Source organism: Hylaeus anthracinus, unplaced genomic scaffold (genome assembly GCF_026225885.1).
Source record: "Hylaeus anthracinus isolate JK02 unplaced genomic scaffold, UHH_iyHylAnth1.0_haploid 11985, whole genome shotgun sequence".
In the NCBI taxonomy this organism is placed as follows: domain Eukaryota; kingdom Metazoa; phylum Arthropoda; class Insecta; order Hymenoptera; family Colletidae; genus Hylaeus; species Hylaeus anthracinus.
Window position 1 is genome coordinate 222,734 of NW_026534333.1, and position 23,020 is coordinate 245,753.

At 41.2% G+C, this 23,020-nt stretch overlaps 4 protein-coding genes across 6 annotated transcripts; 3 read left to right on the forward strand and 1 right to left on the reverse strand.

Annotated features, from left to right (window-relative positions):
* Positions 1–223: 223 nt before the first annotated feature.
* LOC128887413 (mutS protein homolog 4-like) lies at positions 224–5,714 on the forward strand. The gene is made up of 15 exons (XM_054143268.1): positions 224–323; positions 404–560; positions 664–728; positions 798–946; positions 1,624–1,817; positions 1,946–2,285; positions 2,386–2,583; positions 2,664–2,850; positions 2,921–3,060; positions 3,155–3,258; positions 3,351–3,570; positions 3,658–3,873; positions 3,969–4,177; positions 4,508–4,694; positions 4,805–5,714. Exons 1-15 carry the CDS (start codon positions 224–226, stop codon positions 5,654–5,656), a joined length of 3,318 nt encoding a protein of 1,105 aa, XP_053999243.1. The 3' UTR covers positions 5,657–5,714.
* A 429-nt stretch (positions 5,715–6,143) lies between these two features.
* Positions 6,144–14,422, forward strand: LOC128887238 (zinc finger protein 236-like). Of its 2 annotated transcripts, none has more exons than XM_054142916.1 (24): positions 6,144–6,551; positions 6,637–6,755; positions 6,828–7,097; positions 7,164–7,298; positions 7,383–7,547; positions 7,614–7,745; positions 7,823–7,966; positions 8,096–8,213; positions 8,556–8,698; positions 8,748–8,991; positions 9,080–9,158; positions 9,241–9,376; positions 9,470–9,609; positions 9,689–10,060; positions 10,158–10,392; positions 10,467–10,827; positions 10,905–11,017; positions 11,142–11,426; positions 11,500–11,786; positions 11,910–12,078; positions 12,148–12,260; positions 12,322–12,586; positions 12,654–12,933; positions 13,022–14,422. In XM_054142916.1, the coding sequence occupies exons 1-24, from the start codon at positions 6,449–6,451 to the stop codon at positions 14,137–14,139; spliced, it is 5,526 nt and encodes a 1,841-aa protein (XP_053998891.1). In that variant the 5' UTR covers positions 6,144–6,448; the 3' UTR covers positions 14,140–14,422. The 2 variants fall into 2 exon arrangements, with proteins under 2 accessions (XP_053998891.1, XP_053998892.1); XM_054142917.1 differs by having other exon boundaries at positions 8,757–8,991.
* LOC128887239 (probable tRNA (uracil-O(2)-)-methyltransferase) lies at positions 14,218–17,757 on the reverse strand. Of its 2 annotated transcripts, none has more exons than XM_054142918.1 (5): positions 17,497–17,757; positions 17,257–17,400; positions 16,760–16,852; positions 15,610–16,669; positions 14,218–15,482 (listed from the first exon to the last, which is right to left on the reverse strand). In XM_054142918.1, exons 4-5 carry the CDS (start codon positions 16,543–16,545, stop codon positions 14,601–14,603), a joined length of 1,818 nt encoding a protein of 605 aa, XP_053998893.1. In that variant the 5' UTR covers positions 16,546–16,669; positions 16,760–16,852; positions 17,257–17,400; positions 17,497–17,757; the 3' UTR covers positions 14,218–14,600. The 2 variants fall into 2 exon arrangements, with proteins under 2 accessions (XP_053998893.1, XP_053998894.1); XM_054142919.1 differs by having other exon boundaries at positions 17,215–17,400.
* A 36-nt stretch (positions 17,758–17,793) lies between these two features.
* On the forward strand, positions 17,794–20,942 carry LOC128887240 (FAD synthase-like). The gene is made up of 10 exons (XM_054142921.1): positions 17,794–18,061; positions 18,291–18,385; positions 18,453–18,576; positions 18,649–18,761; positions 18,823–18,966; positions 19,048–19,187; positions 19,280–19,489; positions 19,764–19,958; positions 20,129–20,398; positions 20,547–20,942. The coding sequence occupies exons 1-10, from the start codon at positions 17,941–17,943 to the stop codon at positions 20,548–20,550; spliced, it is 1,416 nt and encodes a 471-aa protein (XP_053998896.1). The 5' UTR covers positions 17,794–17,940; the 3' UTR covers positions 20,551–20,942.
* The last annotated feature ends 2,078 nt before the right edge of the window (positions 20,943–23,020 follow it).

Genomic DNA, 23,020 nt, shown 5'->3' on the forward strand with positions numbered 1-23,020 from the left:
TTGCTTCACTTTGATTTGTAGATTCGTCCGTGCACTTGTACAGGCCGTGTCTACGAGCATATGGATATGTCATATGTATCATGTATGCAGTACGATCGAAGCATTGTACAGCATAGATGGCGCTACCTAACGCTTATTCGAATCATCCATTTCCGATTTCGCCAGATTGTTCTTCCGAACTTTGCGATACAATTTACAATTTAATTGACGTTAAACCAATACTATGAACGTAGTAGAGAAAGAAAAAGCTTTTCCACCACCTGGACAACGAAACGGACCCACACTCCGAGAACAATTCGCTGTACCTTCGCGAACAATAAATCGTAATATTTTCGTACGTAATGTTTCCTACTAATAATTCGCTGGTCACTAATTTTTCGAATTGTTTCGAATTTGACTATAGAATTCAGACTTGGTGTCGATCAAATGCGTCGAACAAACTGGAAATCAACTAGTTCCAGTTTCTCGAGAAGCCCGCGTAATCGTCGTGGTACAGGCAGAGGTCGAGCATCGACATCGACCTCTTGCATACCCAGATCTTCCCGTAAATACATATCACGGTAAATTTCCGCTTACCCGTCATTTTCTTGCACGTTTAAACTCGATTAAACCATCATCGAGTTGTTTTTAATGCTAGTATAGATAATTTTTTAACAATTTTAGATCTGGTACAAAGACCACCGAAGGCACTACTTGCAGCATGATCGAATCTGGCGGCATTATTCTTGGTGAGTACTGTGCATTCCCAGCTACCTTATAATATCATTACAACCATTAATTATTTCGCAACTTAATAGCAATAACAACCGGTCGAGGTGAAGCCAAAGCAGAAGTCGGGATGGCCGTTTTGGATATCCGATGTCCCCATTTGATTCTTTGTCAAATCAGCGATTCCCAGATATACACAAACACGTTGAGCAAGTTGTACTTGTTCGATCCGATAGAAGTGAGAGTCCTTGGGCTATATTATATTTAAATTATTATTATACGAGGGTTCTTTTTAACATTTTTAAACTGGCACAATTTCTCTTGCGGGTTCCCGGTATTTTCTCTGAAACGAGTAGCCATCTAACGGTGAACATACCGAACTATTTTGCGGCGTACGATCAGCGCCTCTATCGGGAAAACGTCCAAGTTGGTCGTCGAATAGTTCCTATTTCTATAACTAGATGACGTCGTTAATATATTTTTACCGACACGATGGTAATGCACCGACTGTGTCGGTGAAAAAAGGAACTATTCGGGGACAAACTTGAGCGTTTTTCCGATAGAGGCGCTGACCGTACTCCGAAACGTGTTCACTGTTAGATGGAAATTTGAATTTTTTTTTTTTTATTTAATTAAATTAAAGTTTATTAGAAGCACTTGCAGTTACTAATGAATAGTTTAAGAGTCTTGTTAAAGAGATTAAGTGATTACTTAAAAAAAACTGGTTCGTTTTGGAGAGTAGAAACAGAGTACAGACGGCTTTATTAACACAGACTTTATTTTATACTATGTAGAGATTACTCCCAGCAAAAAGGCTATTAATAGGCTCCCTATTACAAGCGTTAAAAATAGAGTCGTTTACTGTAATCGTCTAGAGAGAATTTGAAAATATTTCAAATATCTTGAATCGTATAGGTTTTAATGCCAGAGACGATGTGCGACAGTGCAGCGAACAGAAACATTCTCCACCGCTTCATCAGAGATAAGTTTCCCGAACTGCAGGTGACCGCGATATCGCGAGTTCACTTTAACGACAAAGTGGGACTCGAACGAGTGAAAACCCTCTGCATAGCCGATTATTCTTCGGTGGAATTGTTCGTTAAGGAAAAGTAATACTTTCGATTATCGACGAAACGTTTATCTTCGCTTTTAGAATATATGTATATACATATTATAAAAGATAGTTGGTAGCGTTTCATCACTGAAATTGCTGAGATTCACCATTCGATTTTTTTAGGTATTATGCGTTAGCGGCGGCAGCAGCTTTATTAAAATATGTCGAATACGCGCAGCGTATCGTCTACACTCCGAAATCGATGAAGATCGAATTTCACGTATCGCAAAACTCCACTACTTTAGATTTAGAGAGCTCGCGAAGTTTAGAGCTGGTTCAATCGCAATGCGGTGAACGGAACGTTAGCTTGCTAGGTATCCTGGATAACTGCTGTACACCGATGGGAAGAAAGCTATTACGCGCCAACATCCTTCAGCCTCCGTGCAACGAGCACATCATCCTCGAGCGACAAGCTTCCATCGCCGAACTGGTGGCCAATCGTTCGTTGCTAGTTCTGCTTCAGGTTCCAACTTTTAAGCGTTACGAGTATCGTATAATAAACAGGAGGAATCGACTTTTCTTTTCTTTAAAAAGGATGACGATGGTGTTACATTTGTTTTCAGCCAATCGTACGGCAACTCTACGGAGCCGATAGGCTTTTAGCGTTATCCACCGCGCCTGTTCTGCAGGAAAACAACGTGCAATGCGCGGAGCAGAATTTAAATTATTTGTTGCTCTTGAAAAATTTGATGGAAGTAGTTCCTGAACTCGAAGCTGCTCTTTCCTCCGCCGAAACCGACATCCTTCGAACGATTCGAAAGGTTCGTTCTCTATGACCGATACTATTGTATGTACAATACATATAATACTCGTGTTTATACACAAGCAAGATATTTTTCAGAAACTGGAGAATCCTCAGTTCCGTATGATAAAGGAAAGAATCCTTGAAACGATACATCCAGATGCGAGAGCCGTGTCAGGATACACATCGTCCAACATGCAACGTTGCTTCGCTATCAAAGCTGGGATCAATGATTTGCTGGATATTGCTCGTCAAACATATTGCGAGCTAATCGACGATATGAAGTGTTAGCAAATTTACTACTCGAATCTTATATACTGTTATTTCTATACTGTTTCTTCTTTCTTTTCCAATAGCTATGGTGGAGAATCTAGCGTCCAAGTATAAATTACCTTTGTCCTTGGGATGCAACGTGTCGTTAGGCTACCACATCCAAGCGATACTGCCGCGTACCTTAAACGCGGAAACCTTTGATCTACCAACCGAGTTCATAGAGGTACATACTATGCTGAATAGATAATTCCTTTCAAATATAATTTTCACGAAACATTGTTCTTGAATGTACTTTGCTATCGTATCATTTGACGTAGGTACGAAAGAAGAAAAGAGTCTACACGATGACTACCGCTATGCTGTCAACATTGAGCCAACAGTGCAGAATCGCGTCCGAAGAATTGCACGTAATGAGCAACGTGTGGGTGTCGAATCGAATTACAGACTACGGTAGACCTTTTGCTCCACTAACTTACGATAACAATAACTAACGATTAAAATATGTATCGGCAGAATCCTTTGCGACTTGCTCCAATGTCTCCGAGGGTACATAAACTGTTTGTTTCATTTGAGTGCCGACGTAGCAGAGCTGGACTTGATGATTTCCCTCGCCAAAGTCAGTTCCGTGCAAACGTATGTCAGGCCAACGTTTGGACCTAAGCTTGAATTAATTGATTCGAGGCACCCGATATTGGAAGTTTTCGGTCTCGATGCGCCTATACCGAACAACGTTGTAGGTGATTCGAGGGTGTACATGGTATTACACATGTGTGGTGGTTGGGTATACATATACATACATTGTATACCCTTTCAATTGCAGAATGCGTCGACACCCTGGAATTTCCACGTCATCTCAGGCCCCAACATGAGCGGCAAATCGACCTACCTCAAGCAGATCGTTTTGTTGCATATAATGTCGCAGATTGGTTGCTTCGTGCCAGCGAAGAAGGCTGTGTTTCGTATAACGGATCTCATATTTTGCAAGATAGCTATCCGCGACGACATCGAGTACAACGCTTCCACGTTTTCTGTCGAAGTCAGTCGCGTACCCCTACCCAATGTACCCATACATAACGTTGTATGTACATTCTTTGTACAAACTCTACCAATGATTTTATCCAAATTGTTTAGATGAAAGAAGCCCAATATATTTTGCGGACCGTGACGCCCACCTCGCTGATAGTTTTAGACGAATTGTGCAAGAGCACCGCGATGGAAGAAGGTGGCTCCATCGCGTGGGCTATATGCGAACGTCTTTTGAACACGTCCGCGTTTGTTTTCGCGTCGACTCACTTTGCTTATCTGACAAAACTGGCGAATTTGTACTACAACGTAACCAAGTAACCAGATATTTACCTTTTACTTTTACTTTCTTTTTTTAATGCTAAACCTATCGACGTTCATACGTAACCATTTTACTTTAAAGACACATTTCAAAGATTTTAACGAAACTTCAGTTGTTCGGTTTGTGATTAAATATGAATCATACGAGCCTATTTCGATTGAAGTTTACCACTTTTATGGCCAATTTTTATGATAATTGGTCATTTGACCGATCATGGTAGGTTTAGCGTTAATCAACGATAGACAGATATTAGATCCTACGAATGAAAAATATTTTCATGAAATGAATTCTCTCTCTCTCTCTCTCTCTCTCGATAATGTTTTAGTCATTACTTCGAGACGATAACGTTGCGTGAAACAACGGAAACAGATAATTGTTGTCGATTAACGTACACTCATCGGTTGAAACTCGGAGTGGCGACTATGAGCGATTACGGTATCGTTTTAGCTGAATCGTCCGGTTTACCAAAGTCTGTCACGGATGCAGCTCGGAAATTTGCTTCCGAACGACTGGTACACGCAATCATTTTTCATTTCCTTTCGATTCCGTTTTACTGATTATTAATCATTTCCTAAATATATTTACTTAGTTTTATCGATACAAAGTAGACTACTGTTTGCAGATCGTCGATCGAATCACGATCGAGTCGAACTCTTGGGAACACGAGTGTTACAACATCGTGGGTAAAATGTACGAGTTTCTAGAAATGGACAAGTTCGATCGAGTAGAAGTAGCGAAGCTTCTTGAAGAAATTGCGAAGCTTCGGTGGCAAGAAGAAGACGAGGATGACAAGAATCAGGACGACGCGAAAAACAATGACGAGAATAAGGAGATCAAGGAGGGAGAAGGCTCGAACGAGCCTATACCGATACCAATGGCTGTGATTTCGAGAAAAAGTTTCGACGAACCGAAAAAAACGTCGCTCGACGAGACCATCGTTATAGCGGATAATAATTTCCCAGCGTGTTCGCTTTCGTCTGCCTCTGTAGCGTATACGAACGCATCGTTGGTGTTCCATCATATGCAAAACAGAAGTGTCGATTTTCAAAACGTCCCTCTCAGTTTTAGTCGCAACGAACCAAACGCGTCGCGTTCTTTCGCATTTAATTCGATCAATCTTTTATTCCCTACTTCGATAGCAACTAAACATGCGCCAGCATCGAACAGCCTCGAGAAAAATCCGTCCACGTTAAACAGTTTGAAATTTCCATGTAGCGAACGATGCTCCAACGGACCCCGTTCGTTCAGCTTCACGACCAACGACTCGGTTCCGTCCTTTCCGTTTACACCTGACAATGAGTCGGTGTCGGGAACGATGTGCATGTCGATGAGTACAAACGAATCGTTGCAAAAGTCGTTGCACGAGTATTGTCTCTCCGACAACGATTTGGTACCACTCGATATTTCTCAGGTCTCCATTCCTTCGAGCATAGCGACGAATAGCAACAACTTGTTGAGTCGCCAAGAGAAGTAAATAAATCGACATAAATATCATTGTAACATTCAACGTGTACTTGGAATACAAAGCACAAACATTATAGATATATTACATATTTATGCTATAAATCGTATTTTACATTTTTTTACCGCTATATTTCGAGATGATACCCTACTTTGTCTTTTCCCATCTCAGTTTCCTATAACCGACAGCCGTTACGAATCTCACGATTCACGACCACGACCACGACCACGGGGTCCAAGCTCCCGTATTAAAACTTGTCACCAGCTTGAATATGTTATAAAAGTCTATAGTATATAAGACATATGTGCAGATGCAGTTTGAAGGATTTTCGTCATTTAAAAAATTACATTTTTTTAACGACTTTCTCTGATTTACTTTCTTTTAAATAATTTAATGCGATTTTAAGAACCCGCTCCACATTTTAGTTGGGTGAATTGTTCCCACGTGGCGCTACAAATTTTGTACATATACATACCAACTTTCGATACGTGATGACAATGGTGAGCTTGGAACCCCTGCCCACGACCACGACCACGACCACCACGGCTGAAATTAACGACGCCTTTTACTGATTAACCTGTTTCTGTATAGGTTAAGTTCGTTTACCATAAAGAAGTGAATTATGCATCCCTCGAGACAGTTGGAAATGTACGAAATGTTTCGAAAGTTTCTCAGGGATTTAAAATGGTGGAAGGCATCCGTAAATATACCCAGTGCTTGAAGATATCATCGCCACCGTCGTCGTTGTGCGAGTGTCGACGAAATATTTTCACCGTCGATCGAATACTTTGATTCGGAGAAAAAATGTTGACTCGACACGGTATAATCACGGACTCTTCTCACGTTGAAGCAGTGCCAATAAACTTGGTTGCCACCGAGGATGGCAGAACGCTTCTAGCAGTGACAGGTAGAAAACATTTGTCGATGGAAATCACAAGTAACACCAACCTGTATTTTTTACAATACCTTGTATTTATACCTTCTATCCTCAGAACACAAGGATGGTATGCTGGAAATTGTTGCAACCCCAGTTACGCTCATCGGTCAAAGTAGCATAGCCACCTCCTTGATGGATGTGAAGAATTTTAATGGAAATTTGATCCTTCAGTCTGTAAGTTTTTCTTTTTCCACTGTATTTTATCTTTTAAAAAGAGATATTTTTTCTGATGTTATGTCTTTTCAGCCTGGATTTCATATTAGCTTGGAAGATATCGACGGATCGGAACTCCATCGATCTCAGCAAATTCTTGAAATCGATCCCGATGTTTCTAGACAAGAGAAATCTCGACCGCACTTAGAGACGAAACATGAGTTATCTCGCACTTGTGAATCTGTTATCGATAATTCGATACTTAACCAAAAGACCTGTGAAATTCAAAAAGGACAGGCTTCCACAACCACGAAAAGAAATAGCCCTGGAAGGCCAAGGAAGAGCACGGCGATTTCCTCGAAAGTACGTCGTCTTTATTTATGTAAATTTTTGTAAGATTAAGTAATAAATATGGTTTTTCGATGTTAGGGCAAAGAGAGTTTGCAGTGCGATATTTGTCAACAAGAATTTACTAAACAATCATTGTATAGAAGACACATGGAGAATCATGCGGAGGAGAAACCGCATCGATGTCCAAAATGTTCCGCGTCGTTCAACGTACCGGTAATTCGACAACGTTTTCGTCCATCCGCTAACTTCGATGGAAACAGTACTATCGCCGTTATTGAACGTTTCATACATTTACAGACAAATTTTACCCTTCACATGGCAACGCATAATACAGGCGAACCAAAATGTCCCGAATGCGGTAGAAAATTTGCGCGAATGGCCAGTTTAAAGTCTCACATGTTGTTGCACGAGAAAGAAGAAAATTTATTCTGTACGGAATGCGAAGACGCTTTCTCGACCAAAGTAAGTTTCAGCATTGAAATTGCGTAGATACAAGACTTTATTCGCTGATTTGTGTAAACATTGTAGACTCAATTAGACGCGCATTTCAAACTTCACGGGGAGAAATGGATAACCGAAGAGGCACGGAAGTGTAAGCTGTGTAATAAACAGTTTGGTCAGCCAGCTCTGTATAGGCTTCATATTCGCGAACATTACAGGGTAAGCTGTAACAGTTTGATGTTACGAACGCTTCTTTTGTTGCGAATTTCTCACTTACAAATTATTGCATTTCCTAGCTGCAGACAAAAATAGTAAAGCAGACAAAAAGAGGAGCGAAACACAAAACGATGTACAAATGCACGATATGTTTGAAATCCTTCCAGAAGCCAAGCCAATTGATGCGTCACATTAGGGTTCACACGGGTGAAAAACCTTTCAAGGTATATTCATCCTACATTGATAAACGCTAAGAATAAAATAGTTCGATCTGGAAAAAATAGCTAGCTTACGCTATCAATTCTTGTAAATCTATCTTATTCGTGTGACTTGGTTTGCATTCGTTCTCGCAGTGTACAGTGTGCGGTCGTGCATTTACGCAGAAGAATTCGCTGCAAATTCATACGTGGCAACATAACGGTATCCGACCTCATGCCTGCGAGCTTTGTAACGCCAAATTTAGTCAAAAAGGTAAATTGATGGCTCTTCTTTAACATAGAAAATATTCTTATTTTTGCATCGTGGTGATTTTCAACGGACGTGTATGCATGCTGGTTTGAGTTGGTTCGGAGAGAAGCGCGACACGCGTTACACGGACACTGTTATAAAATCGATCAGATAAATCGTCGAATCTTTTACTATTTCGTTATTTCGCGTATATTAGAAAAAACATTGTTTTGGAAAATCCGATAATTATATTTCTTCGACAACTATCATCGCTAAATACACAACAAAAAGCTAGTCAAGTTAGTCGGTCTTTAAAGAAACTTGTTTTTTAACGTTAACTGCATGTTGTTTTTGATTCACCCGTAGGTAATTTGAATGCTCATATAATGAGAGTCCACAACGTGCCAGAGGGAGAGCCTATATACGGATGCAATTATTGTTCGTGCGTATTTAAAAAGCTTGGCAGTTTAAACGGTCACATGAAACGCATGCACACGGATGTGAACGAGGTAAATCGCGATTAAGATCGACTCGCGAATATTAGATTGAAGGATGTAGGACTTTCAGGAGAGCGCTAGCATCGATGACACCGACTGTGCCGATGCGATGGAGTCCGATATTCGGGCAACAGTGAACAGCGTTATGACTCAGCTGGCGTCTTTGGAATCGAACGGGAACCAAGTCCAAAAAGCAGCGAATTTAGACGCAAATATGTTGTCGGGAATCGCGACGAAAAAAGATATCCTGCAGCAGGCACTGAAAAACAGTGGCCTTCCTAGTAAAAACAAAACTCTATGCGAAGGTACGCCATACGCTCGAGACCACTGACAGATCATGACCAACTTACTTTCAATTAGTGCTGTCTCGTTTACGAAGCTTGTTTGTCAAAGGTACATTGGAAACGAAAAAGGTCGGGGCACGTACTAATTTTGTAACCTTGTTGGACAGAGGACCCGACGGTGGCACGAGGTAAACATTTTTACGAGTTTAAAGAAAATCCTTTATTTATTATTATACGACTACTTATTATCTATCCATTTGTTTGTCATAGGAAATACTTGACGATAAAGCAACGATGCGTAGGAAACGTGAGGTGGTACGCGTGTTCTTTTTGCCACAAGGAATTCAAAAAACCATCGGATTTGATACGTCACTTACGCGTACATACGCAAGAGAAACCTTTTAAGGTAAGGACGCAAATAAAAATAAAAGAAAACAATGACGCATCTATGGGAAAACTTTGCCCATTCGTAAAGTAATATGGTTAAATCTCTTTTTAGTGTGCGCATTGTTATCGTTCGTTCGCTTTGAAGTCGACTATGATAGCACACGAACGTACGCACACGGGTACTAAAAGATACGCTTGCGTTTCTTGCGATAAAACATTTACCTGCCATGGTAGTTTAGTTGCCCATACCAGGTGGGTATTTCTTGCGTTGTACCTTTAAAACTGATCATCCAGTCGGTGGCAATACGTATGTACACCTGTCCTATTTTAGATTGCACGCGAAATTCAAGGATTGTTTCGGGAAAACAGTTGGAGACGATGAGATTGTCGGTGTTGTAGGTAGTTCTTCCAGTAAAAGGCCAAAAAACCATGCGAAGAACAAATCGAAAATATCTCCCGAGGCAGAGAGTCTGGTGACCCAAGTGGTCCTGGAAGAGCCGTTGGTAATCAGCGACACGGGTAACAAAATATGCGTGGCGCAGGTACCTTCTAAGGAGAAACGTGCTTTCGACGCGGCGACCGATCCAGCCAGACCGCACAAATGCTGGGTGTGTCAAGCAGCGTTTCGAAAAATCAGTCATCTGAAGCAGCATCATCGTAGACACACGGGAGAACGTCCTTACAAGTGCACCAAGTGCGACAGGTGCATTAGCAAACGATACAATTACTTTTTCTTAACATGTATTACTCTTATTTTTCTAATCTAAGCTTGCTAACAAACTACTCGTCGATTGTTTCAGGAGGTTCACGTCGAACAGCGTTCTGAAGTCACATTTGCATACGCACGAGGACTCGAGGCCCTACGGTTGTTCCATCTGTAACGCGAAATTTTCTACGCAGAGTAGCATGAAGAGGCATTTAGTCACTCACAGTAACAAAAGGCCATACATGTGTCCATATTGTCACAAGACGTTCAAGACTTACGTAAATTGCCGGAAGCATATGAAAATACATAAGCACGAGTTGGCGCAACGGGTACGTCTGCCGTAGAAAGAAAGGTTGTGTCGCCATCGACGATGAACCATCGTTTTTTTCCTTTTGATCTGTAGCAATTAGAACAACAAAAGATCGAAATCAGAGAACGGGACACAAATAAGTTAAACCAGAGAGAATCTTTGAAACAAGGAACAGCTTCCGGGTCGCCTAGTTGCTCGACGGATTTCTCTGTTAACGGTACCACTGCCGTCGCCATTGCTACAACCACTGCCACCATCGTCACGTCTCCCTCGTCCACATTTTCGGATAATCTCGCGCTTTCTCGACTCGGACCTGTTGAGATATCTTTTCAACCTCACATCGGGACAGACTTCTCGCAAGCTTTCCCCGACCAATTTCAATCTGTAACCGAGGAAAAGGATAGTATGAGGTCGCTTTTACCAACGAGCTGTGATAATTCAACGATTATCAACCGTACGTACCAAATTATACCGAGGAATCGATTGTGTCGAGGAACTTTTGTCTCGGATTTTATTGAAATTAATTTTCAGAAAACATGTCGGAAGTGCCGATAACGAATCTTGAAAATTCGCAGATGTTACACGCTGACGAAGCCGGTTCGGTCACGTTACCTGTTTATTCTGCGGAGCAAGCTCTCACGCCGGTATATATATATATACAAATGTGTATAGAGATATACAGAATGTCTCAATTATAGTAACGATAAATGAGGCTACGAAATTCCTGTGAATGTCTTATTAAAAAAGAAAAATGTATTCGACTTACAGGAGAGCATACGAGAAATAGAAGAAACGTTGAACCAGCAACTGTTTAATATAGGAATGAACCTAAGCCTAGGCGGTAATCATTCGAAACATATGAGTGGTGCGAGCAGCGGCCTCGAACATTCAAAAGAACAACACCACCAGCAACCTGTCTTGAATGTTATCTATGAAAATAACAACAACAACAACAACGGTAACAACAACAACAACAACAACATAGAGCCGGCCGAGGACCATGTGTTCGCGTCGCAACTAGATTCGTTCGAGATGGATCATATCGCGTTGCAAGTGAGATCGATACGCGATTCAGAAATATGCAGCGAAGGGAACTCGTTGATTCAACGCAGACTTAACCTTTCAGACGGATACTGAAATTGGACTGGACAGTATCAGCCTGAACGCGAGCAATTCGACGAGTATGGCGAGCATATTGCCCAGGACAGCAAAGGAAGAACACAGACTCTCTGTTTCCGTTACGTCGCCTGACAACGTGAACAGAGACCAATCGGGTAGGTGTATGCAGGCGGTAGTGCTTATTTCTGAGCAGAGTCTTTCAGGCAAGGAACCAACGCCGAACGAATTGGGTGTGAACGAGACTGACAGAGGCAACGGCCAGGAACGATGCTCGATCGATCGAATACTCTTAACGTAAGTCTTGGCTGTTTCGTTACGCTCCTCTCTACTCTTGTTTTGTCACATTATTATGTAGGTAGAAAGCGGTTCCCTTCCATGAGCGAATGAATAGCAATTGTACGGATATGATTTGCGTAGAGAAGAGTATCGAGGAACGACGCACGATTCGAAGGTTCCGTTAAAAGTGCATCCCATGTCCGAAGTCACGGGAACCATCGATGCTAACGCGGGTCAAACGTCACCAGGGAAATCTCTGTTGCAGTGTCATATGTGTAGTCAGCAAGGATTCACGGCAACTAGGCTGAAGGTAATAATAGTGGATAAATAATTGGTAACGTACTTGGTAGCAAGTATAACGTTCCGAGTATATTTGCAGGAGCATTTGAAGATCCATCGCGGGACAAAGGAATATCAGTGCACGGAATGCTCGTCGAGATTTTGCACGAATGGTGGATTGAACCGGCATTCCAAGATCCACGTTAATAAACAGTGAGTAGTTGTACTATTTTAAATAGCTAATCAACGCTAGAATCTATCGTTTTTTCCATAGACCATGGAAGTGCCAGTCTTGCGAGAAATATTTCAACAGTAAAACACAGCTTCGATCGCACAGTAGAATTCACGAGACCTCGAGGTGGAATACGATATCAGAATTGAATACCGGTGCTCCAGTGAATCCAGTTCCATCGGAGATGAGGGCGATCGTAGACGTTGATTCGCCGTTAAACGATATCGTGATAGATCCTGATTCCACCGTCTCCGAAAGGGTCCTGCTGGATACGGTAGCAGAGAAGGAAGTGATGGATCGCGTGAAAGTAAGTCGAATTATTTACAACGGGTTCCTTTTATGGCTGCGAAAACTATCGAGCGTTAATGTTTCAGAATGCTTTGACGGAGAAAAAAGTACGAAAGGAGTATACGAATAAGTGCAAGTATTGCCCGAAAACATTTCGCAAACCGAGTGATCTCATAAGGCACGTGCGCACGCATACGGGTGAACGACCGTACAAGTGTGATTTTTGCAACAAAAGTTTTGCCGTAAAGTGTACTTTAGATTCGCACACGAAAGTTCACACGGGCAAGAAAACCTTTCGTTGTCACGTTTGCAGCAGTCTGTTCGCTACGAAGGGTAGCCTGAAAGTTCACATGCGATTGCATACAGGTGAATATAAGTTAAGAATTTGGGTAACAATTACTTTCTGCATTCCAAGTGGAACCCAACCCAACCAGTCTCGTGCGTTTTTCTTTAGGTTCGAAACCGTTCAAATGTCCTGTCTGCGATTCGAGATTCCGGACTTCGGGTCACAGAAAGGTGCATTTGTTGAAGCACGCGCGGGAACACAAAGGCAGCCCTAAGAGGAAACAGAGGCACATGAAAGTCGCGGCTATAGCGGAAGTCGTAGCTGACATCGCCAAGTGTGGCGACGCAAGCGAAGAAAAGATGAATACCTTCGAAAACGAGCAACAGCTTCACCACGAACAACTCGCGCAAACAACTACAACCGACTATTCTCACTTGGAGACGATAAACGTTGACGCAACGGCTGGCTGCTTGGCCGATCAAATTACCTTCGACACCGATGGTGCTGCCATGACGAATGGTAACCCGGTATTATCCTTGACCGAAGGCAATCAGCTAGTCGCCAACTTGAATTTCCTTCTGACAAATGGTCTCGTTACCATTCAAACCGAGGAATCCTTGCTACCCCAATCATCGTCAACCGATATACCCCATAATCGTTCCTCTATAGTTACCGATTCCACGTGCGTATCGACGCTGAACATCACAGCTGATACTGGCAACGACGAGACTAAGGAAGCGATTCATATAGGGCAAATGTTGAAAGCGCAACTCTCGTCGCCGTATCAGTTGCAATCGAATAATTGCTTGTTAAGCGTAGCAGCCACGACGTCTATGGAAACGTTCTCGAAGGCTCCGACTGTTGTCAGGCCTCCATCGAAACCAGCCAAAGGAACTTCGTCCAAGAAAGAGTGCGACGTTTGCGGGAAAACGTTCACGAAACCTTATCAGGTCGAAAGACACAAACGAATTCACACAGGCGAACGACCGTACAAGTGCGAGCTGTGCGCCAAATCGTTTGCCCAGAAGTCAACCTTACAGATGCACGAAAAACATCACACGGGGGATCGTCCTTATCCATGCCCGCACTGCGAATATTCTTTCACGCAGAAGGGTAATCTCCGAACACACGTGAAGCGCGTTCATCAGTTGGATGTGACCGTCGACACGAAGAAATTGAAGCGCACGCGGCAAACCTTGGGTCTCCCCAAAACCCTTCAAGGCAACTTCGCCGATGGAAAAAGTCTCAATTTGGACGACATATCGTTCGTTGAGTTCCTCAAGTAATAACATCCAGTGGAAGGGTATTATTCGTTTTTTATTTCGAACCAAATATTTTCTTCAAAAAACATGAGGAACATAATATCGATTGAACGATAAAGACAATAATATATGTATATTCAACGTTTTTCTTATACACAACAAGCCACAAGTCGTTAGTTTGCGCATCCGCGAGTAATAGACTCGTCGTGTTCGATGTACAGAGTGCATTCGATTGCTAGTGTTTGTATAAAAATAAAAGGAAATTTCTATCGTGTAATGTACGTTGGAAATTGACAGGGTTGCTCGATCATCAAGCCATTAATGTTTTCGTTACATAAGTACGGTAAGTATATTTTAATTCAGTCCAAAGTAATCAACACGAGGGAGTTAGTTGCATCGAGTGCAAATAAATTATAAATGACTAACAAAGTCCTACTATTTCTGCTTTTTATTTACGTGCACTTAATGCTACCGATCCCTTCATATTAATGTTTGAAATTGCATTTAGTTTCGGTAGTGGGACAACCATTCGGATGATTTTCATGAAACCAACAGGGCTTAACTTTTGTCCGTGGAAGAAAGTCCTTTTTCCTCGACTTCTCGACGATTCCTTCTCCTCCGGGAATTCGAAACTCGACTTTCCCTTGCGCAACTCGAAACACGTGCCTGTGATTTTTGAGCAAAGTTTGAAGACCGCCGCACTCTTTCCTCAAGCGTATCATAATTTCTCTTGGAATGGATTCCGCGATTTGCCGTAGCTCCAGGCATCGACCAGCGTTCCACGTTCTCCTAGGTGTTTCCTCGACCGATATGGCACGACCTTCTTCAAGTAATTGATTCGCTACCATGTTAACGATATCCGCGATCAAAGTTTTATCCAGCTGCGTGCAATTTCGTACTTTCTCCACGGTGGCCCTCGGTTTAAAATCGCAAGTCCATCCGTCGGTTTCACGTGTTTCGTTCGTCTCGTTCTTTTGTCGAACAAAAGTTGTCTTGGCGCTTATCATTTCTTGAATACGATTCTCTCTTGTCTCTACGTCCTCTGGTATCCTCCTCCATCCGATCAAACAGATTCGCTTGGTAGAAGGAATTCTTAATTTGTCTGTGTGCGTTACAAATCCACATTCCTCGCATACGCTTCGCACGTAATCGATGTACTCCGAGTATTGACTCTTCGATGCAGAGTGTCTTTGGTACTTGGTGCCGTCGAGTTCGTACGGACAACAAGGTAGCAAGAAGAAACGACAGTCAGCGGAGCTGCGTGCGGCGATCACTGGAATCCACGGTGTCAATTCATCCGAATGGTTTCCTATGATCCAATCGACTCCTGGGTACACGGTCGTTGAGGATGGAATGATCGTGCTGACCTAGGCGAAATAATTCAATGTATTTCTGATTCGATGCGCCACTTGGCTCCTAGTCGAGCTCGTTGCTAAGGTTTACTAAGGTTGCTTAGATAAATTTGTCAAGTTCAACTAGTAAATTTGTACGTACTTCGAGTGGAATTTCGGGTGGATACAAGTCCCAAATTTTCCTCCTTCGCAAGTCGATTCCCAACCCGCGGTGACCTTCGTTGCACAGGATATACACGAGTAAACCATTGCCACATCCTAAATCTAAAAACGATTGTAAATTCTTGGTTCCTTTCTCCGATCTCTCTTTCTCCCACAACAATAATAGGTAAGCAGCAATCGCGATGTCTTCGTAAACGAATTTCATGGGATCCGTATTTTCGGGCCAATTCTTGATCAATTTCGCGCTATACTTTTCTTTCAAGTCGCAGTACAGCGTCGCGTACTTTTCGGTTGACACTAGGCTCAACGAAGGCAGACGCACCGAATTTGACTTCGTTTCGCTTTTCATCCATTTCAACATACACGGGAACAGCTTCTTCTCTAACCATTCCATACTTGGATCGTGTTCGGCGTTCTTCGATTGATACACACTTACAGATGTACAACCATCTTTTTCTTGGTGTATCATGTATCCTTTTCTGGGACCGAGAGACCGTTTCTCCGCGAAAAAGGTTTTGTGAATGTTTATCACGCGATTCTCTTGCTTCTCCAACAGTGAAAATTCAATGCCAGGAGAGAATAAATGTGGTATACGCGGCAATTGCTTTGTTACGTATAAAACAGTTTTGTTACCTTGTGTAACAGATTCTTCTTCAGAAATATGTAACATGTCTAATAACATTTTTTTGCAGATATCATCTACATTGTGGTTTGCAGTTAGGAACGAGCAGTCCAAGGCATTGATACGTTGGAAAATTTCGAAAATATCATAGCCGATTTCTATATTCAATATTTCCACGCACGCTAATAGCCTCCGGTTAACAACCTGCGGATTACGACACCAAATGTCGATGGCTTTCCAGAACTGCGACGAACTGGCGCCAGTTTCTCCACGTATTAACGTCTTAAACTCCATCTTTCGAACGACACGGTTCAAATTTTTTTAATGAAATACAAATATGTAAAACACATCTACATACAGTTGAAGGAGTTCTTTCTTGCTCTTATTTCTCTTTGTTAATTTTTTTACCTTTGGTATACTAAAAATCAAGTAAAAAAGATTAATTATCGCAATGTACAAGAAACATATATTTAGAGCATGGAGTAATAACGTTAGAAGTATAAGATACTTTATTGATAATCCAATCTGCATCCTTTACTGCTTTTTCCATGATTTCTCGAACACGTTCCTCATCTGATTCGATTACATGCTGTTTGTAACTCTGCGAACGAAAGGTAGCGATAGTTTATTAAGCGATGATTAGAGAGGTTTTGGACTGAACATACAAAATGTATTGCAATATAGTGGAACTATTTAACGAATCACCTTAAATAACTTGTCCTCTAAAAACGATAGAAATGGAAAAATTTAAGCGAAGCATCAAATTTTTGGAGACAAGGTGGTAAAGTGTTACAGATAATACAGATAATAATGGTGATTATATCGTTAATTATAAGATAAAAATCATTTTGACAAGCATTCGAGAAAATACATATATAGAATATGTGTTATGTAGAACATATGACCCTGAAGAGGTTATGTTACTTATTTCTGAATAGATGCGACCACGTGTTTAATTCATACCTGAATCATGTTCCACTCTTTTAGGATCTCTGTGGAATTTACCTGCTTAATCGAATGTTTGTAAAACTGTTGTGCCTCCTTCGGTAACCTCTCACATTCGCGTAATAGAAATTTATAAAGCAGTCTCGGTGAATTCAGAGCAATTTCCCGCAGCTTTGCGCTAGCCATCTCGATAGAAACTTGGAACTAAGAAATAATTTAAAAAGCATTTATCGTTTATGTAATTCCAAATTTGTAAAGACAATCGAGTGCAATCTGCGAGTTCGAGAAAAGAATCTTAACCTTAAGAATCTTAAGTTTGTTCGTGGTCCTTGATCTTTTTTCGTTCTTTTCTATTTTTATTAATATTGGTTTCAGTTTTGTTACGAATGTTAAGACAAAATACGAGTTTGCTTCCAGAACGTAAACATAATAGATGGTTAGTCGAATCGATGGATAAAAGAAATATCGTCGACGAGCAGGTGTAATGAAGTTACAGTAATTATGAAAGTTTCTGCAAGAATACGCTTTTTGATCTACGAGAACGTTTGTAACCATTCAAACCATTCGTAACTGGTCGCAACCCAATAAATGGTTATATTTTTATCCCTCTTCGATAACCTTGAATACATATAGGCATAGCCGTTGGTTTGGGGGCGTTCAGGTTTAGCGGCGCTGCATGGCAATGGCATTCTTTAGCGACATTGTTGGATCTTGGACCATTGTTAATGTTAAGGTTAAAGCGTTATGATACACTTATGTCGACGTGTGGCGAATATTTTATCGAAATACCATGGACGAATTACCGTGGACGCAATGTTGGTACGACACAAAAACAGTGGGAAACACCCGACTGCTGGTATAATCGGTAATGTTGACATAAACACCTGTTCATTTTTTCTATTTATAATCATTCAACAGAAATTCCTTGTTATTTGACCTCTTAATTATTTCATACAATATACATTGCAAATTCATTATTCATTGATCTTTAAGACATTCTTTCAAAAGTCATTATCCTAAAAATCAATAAATACTGAATTTACACATTTGCGTTATTCCCTCTGTTTGACATTATATGGTTTTATATCTTTCAGTCATAGGGGATGAAATTCTGAAAGCTCAAGTGAAAGATACTAATTCTTTTTACGCATGCAGTTTGTTGTACAAGCATGGAGTCAAGGTTCAGAAAGTTAGTTCCTCCTTGTACTTAACTACTTCTGTTGTACATCCACTTATAATAAATTTTACATTTACAGATTTCAGTTGTACGAGACAATACTGAAGATATCGCAGAGGAAATAAACCTTTTCTCTGAAAAATACAATTATGTTTTCACAACTGGTGGTATAGGACCAACTCACGACGACGTTACGTACGAAGGTAATTAACAAAATATATATACAAATGAATATATACGATAGTATAGTTTCTTGACACAATTGTAATTTACAGCTGTGGCATTGGCTTTCCATGACACGTTACACTATCATTCGACACTGGTGGAGATTGTGAAGAATCGCTTTGGTTGTAAAAATTTTCCATCCCCTAGTTACAAAATGGCATATGTAAGTGGTGGTATTTATGTAATTATTTAACAGTCGAAACAAACGTGCCATCTTTTTCCAGGTGCCGACTAAATCCGAGCTTAAGTTTGGAATAAACGAAGCCACAGGACAACCCTTTCCTTATCCCTGCATAGTAATGCGGAACGTTTTCGTTTTCCCTGGATCACCCAAATTTTTTGAATCTAGTTTTCAAGCTTTATGCAAAGTACGACTAACAACAATTTTCAGATTTCTAATCAAAGATAGGCAGGGCTTTATTCGAATAATGAAAGTTTTATCTTTCTAGGAGTTTTTCGCTTTCTACAGACGCTTCGCTACAGCTGAAGTTTACGTAAACGCGAACGAAGAATCGTTCGCGAATGTTTTAACCGCGGTTGTACAGGAGTGTCCAAATGTTTCCTTTGGATCGTACCCGGAACATAGCAGGTAATGAAGTCGATTACTTTTGGAACGAACGGGGTTGTTGGCAAAATTTGTTGTTTCAATAATTTCAGAACGACTCGAATTGTTTCTTACAGGTATTACAAAGCTCGCGTTACCATAGAAAGCGAAAACGAGGAGGACACCGAAACAGCAAGAAGAATGTTTTGCGAACGTATTTCTACCGATGCACTGGTGGAATACGATCGCACGCCCCACGTCGATTGTCTCGCAAAGTACGAAAAGTTGCTTATGCAGCGACAGCCTCAACGTCGATCGATTCACGAGAGTTCCTTCGAGAAATTTGTGTAATGCCTCTTCAACTGGAAAAAAGTATCGATTACTTTTATAGCTACAGTTGTTCGCGAATGTATTCCAACGCTTGCATTTAAAGTAGTTAACAAATGAAACGCACACTTTAGACCCGAAAATGTCGTTACAGTACTATTTTAAAAACTCTAGTCTAAAGTTTAAATTTTATGCGTTAACAATTTTAGATGCACTCGAATATTTTCGCGAACAATTGTACGTTCCAAGTGCCATCGAAATTTCTTCTCTTCTGTTCTCTGTTTGTCCTTTCAGAAATTATTATCAGAAACCTGAAGAAGTATGGATATATTTGGACGGCAGCGACGAATCGATCGTCATGGTGCATCTTGCACGTGTCGCCAATTGTAAACTGCGACAGAGTTCTAAGTCGAAATTGCATGCATTCTACTTTAATTTTGATCATTTAGAATCTGGTATGATTGAATTTCTTCGAGAAATTAGTGATCGGTAGGTACAACAGCCAGTTAACTGCCTTAGAAGTGAACAAAATTTCGTTTAGATAAAATCGCGATTTGTTCTTACCGTTACTCGAAATTTTTATCTGGACAACTATTTTGTTCATAACTATTTTGTTTACATACTAGACGAGTACCAACTCCTTGCAATTGATTTGGTAGGTACAATGTCGAATTATATAGTCTGCGAAGCAATGAAAGTGACATTTGTCGATTGATTGCATCGCGACCGGAATTGCAAATATTGCTGCTTGGAAAACGTTCGAATAGCAATGAAAAAGAGATTTACGAGAATCTTACACGATTCAGTGACAACAAATCTCCCGTGCAAATACATTTCCCTCTTATCGACTGGTCGGACGAAGATGTTTCAAGTTTCGTAGTCTCTCTCTCTTTACCTTATTATACGACAGGTGAAACTCAATTGGCGCGGTAAGGAAGAAAAATTATCCCTCCCTCTGTGTACTTGTAGGCGCACGCGCTCCTTCTGTGTGTTTGTTTTTTGTGTGTGTGTGGTAGCGCATGCTCGAACGCTGTTCCCCACCCTTTTGTACACACACGAGCGCATCTATTTTTGTAGGTAGGAAATGGATAACAAATGAGAAAATCGGATAAGGATTTGCAATGTCAATGAAACTGGAATCAGAAGTGATCATGCTCAATTCAAATCGAATTTCGTAATTCGTCGATAACTATCCATCGCAGTAAATAAACATGCAGACGATGAAAGGGAAAATAAAGACCGCTTCATAGTTGGACAATTTTTATATATTCATGGCTCCCATTTGTATCAAGGATTTTTAGCTATCTTCAAATTTATAGATTTATCCGCGATAAAAACGTGGAGGATTTTACGAGTCGACAGATATAGCGAAAAAAATCTGTTGTACAATGTATCGAAATGCAATTGATTATTTGTCTCGCGTAACGAATAAGTAATGTACAAAATGGTATAAACGAACCTAATTTAACCTTATATTCGTATAAATTATCAGACCCTATAATTTGGGTCTTTTTAATATTTTATACGTACTGTACAAGTGATAAATAACTGGTTAACAATTCGGTACAGATAGTCGACTGATCCAAAGAATTAGCTGTAAAAATAATTAAAACTCGACCGATAGATCTGTTATTCCGGATATGTACCTTGATACACATATTTCATACTTTATATGAAGTGTCTGAACGCGAGCAGCGATGCAATTCAAGTAAAACGAACGCGAAGTCCTTGAAACTAGTGTATCATACTTATTAAACTGGGAAACTCTTCCGGTGTAAAGTTCTACTAACTGATAAGAGTTGCGTGTGGAAAATTCCAGAAATATGACACGATAAGTCGTGTGTATGCCACGTGTTGCACCGTTACATGTAATCCGGTAATCGAGACTTTTTCTTCGTAACCTTAAGCTGGAAGTCTTTGGGAAAATGTAGCCAAAGCTGAATATAATTTAGCTCGCAGAGGTTATAGAGATTTTTGTCCGCGCACATGGTTACGTTAAATTCGTTAGAGAGAGAGTTCGAAGAGTGAGGTTAAAACGTATGTCAGGTATCCGAGAATCGTGGGTGGGTGGTTCGTTGTGCTCGAAGGAAGAGTATCCGAGCTCGTATTACACATTTTTCAGTCGGCCCGGTCGGGGAAGAAAGAAGTAAAGAGGGTTGCTCGTCGGAGAGGGAGTAGAGTCGAGTCATGGAGGAGAACCGTTGTCGGCCCCTTCCATCCTTTTGAAATTTCATTTCGAGTTAAAGTATTTCTAGCTTTTTTCCTTTGAAAGTTTAAAATGAGAGTGGGTGGTAGTTGGCCGGTGGGCGGCCTACGGGGGTGAGGATGGAAGGTGCAGGGGCAGGGGCAGGAGGGCCAAGAAGGGGGCGAGTTGGTCGGTGGAACGGCGGAGGTATATAGTAGAGAGGGCGATAAGGAGGGGAATGAATCGCTACTACCAGAGAACCCGAGCAACGCCCATGGTTCTCTGCAGTTCACGGGCCGCATACCGTGCGCCACTCGACACTTCCAGAGTCTCAAAAGTTTCCGAACACAGACTATTTTTCATATTTTCGATTATCTCCGGCCAAGGTAGACCGGATGCATCAAGGAATCATACATTTTCTATGCCTTCGCGGGTTACTTTGCTTTTACCTTTGTTCGTTTGCCCGTTATCTGTAATTCTCAACGATTCCCCCTCTCATCAACGTGTTTGCAGTCGGAAACTTTCCGCGCTTATTCCACGCTGGTTACTCCCGTTTTTATGATTTCGATCGTAACATTGAAAATATGGAGAAATCCTTCCATGCTCGTCTCTAGGGAACATCTACTCGTTCCAAGCCAACGTTTTTACGCGAAACATATTTTTTCGAAAATTGTCTCGATTGGTCCAGAGATATGCGATAGATACATGAGAATTATATTTTATATTGCGCTAGAGTAATCAATGAGCAAACTATGCGTAACGCAACAGTTTCAAACAGTTGACAAATAGCTGTAGCTGCGATTAGTCGAATCGTAGAGACAAGTAAAGGAGACCGACTGCACTGGATCTGGAAGCAAGGAAGCAACACACGAGCGCCGGCGAAACGGAGAAAGGAATCGCGGGGATGGAGAAAGTTGGCCGAGCGAGGAAGGGAAGGTAAGGGAGAAGGAGGGGGAGTCTCATATTTCACTGGAGTATTTCATTTGAGTTTGAAATTGATTGCGTAGTAGTGGGGTGGAAAGAAGTCGATGGATACGAGGTTGGGAAAATATAGAAACTGGGCTGGTAACTGGTAGAGTGACTAACCGATTGCGAGAGGCCCGTGAATTGATTAAGCGTAGATCGGTTCGTGATTTCTTCGCATTTCTTTCTAGACCCACGAGAAGAAAGCAACAATTTCCATAAATTGTTAGTTCCATACCTCAATTATCTTGAAAATGTCGTTTGGTTGTATTACAAAACCTAGTTTGTCTTATTTCCCGTTTCGTTTCGTCGCAAAGAAGGGAATAAGTAGGCAGAATATCGGTAGAATAGTTAGTTGAGCGAGGATCGTTGAAGCTTATTCGGCTTTGAAAACAATGAATTT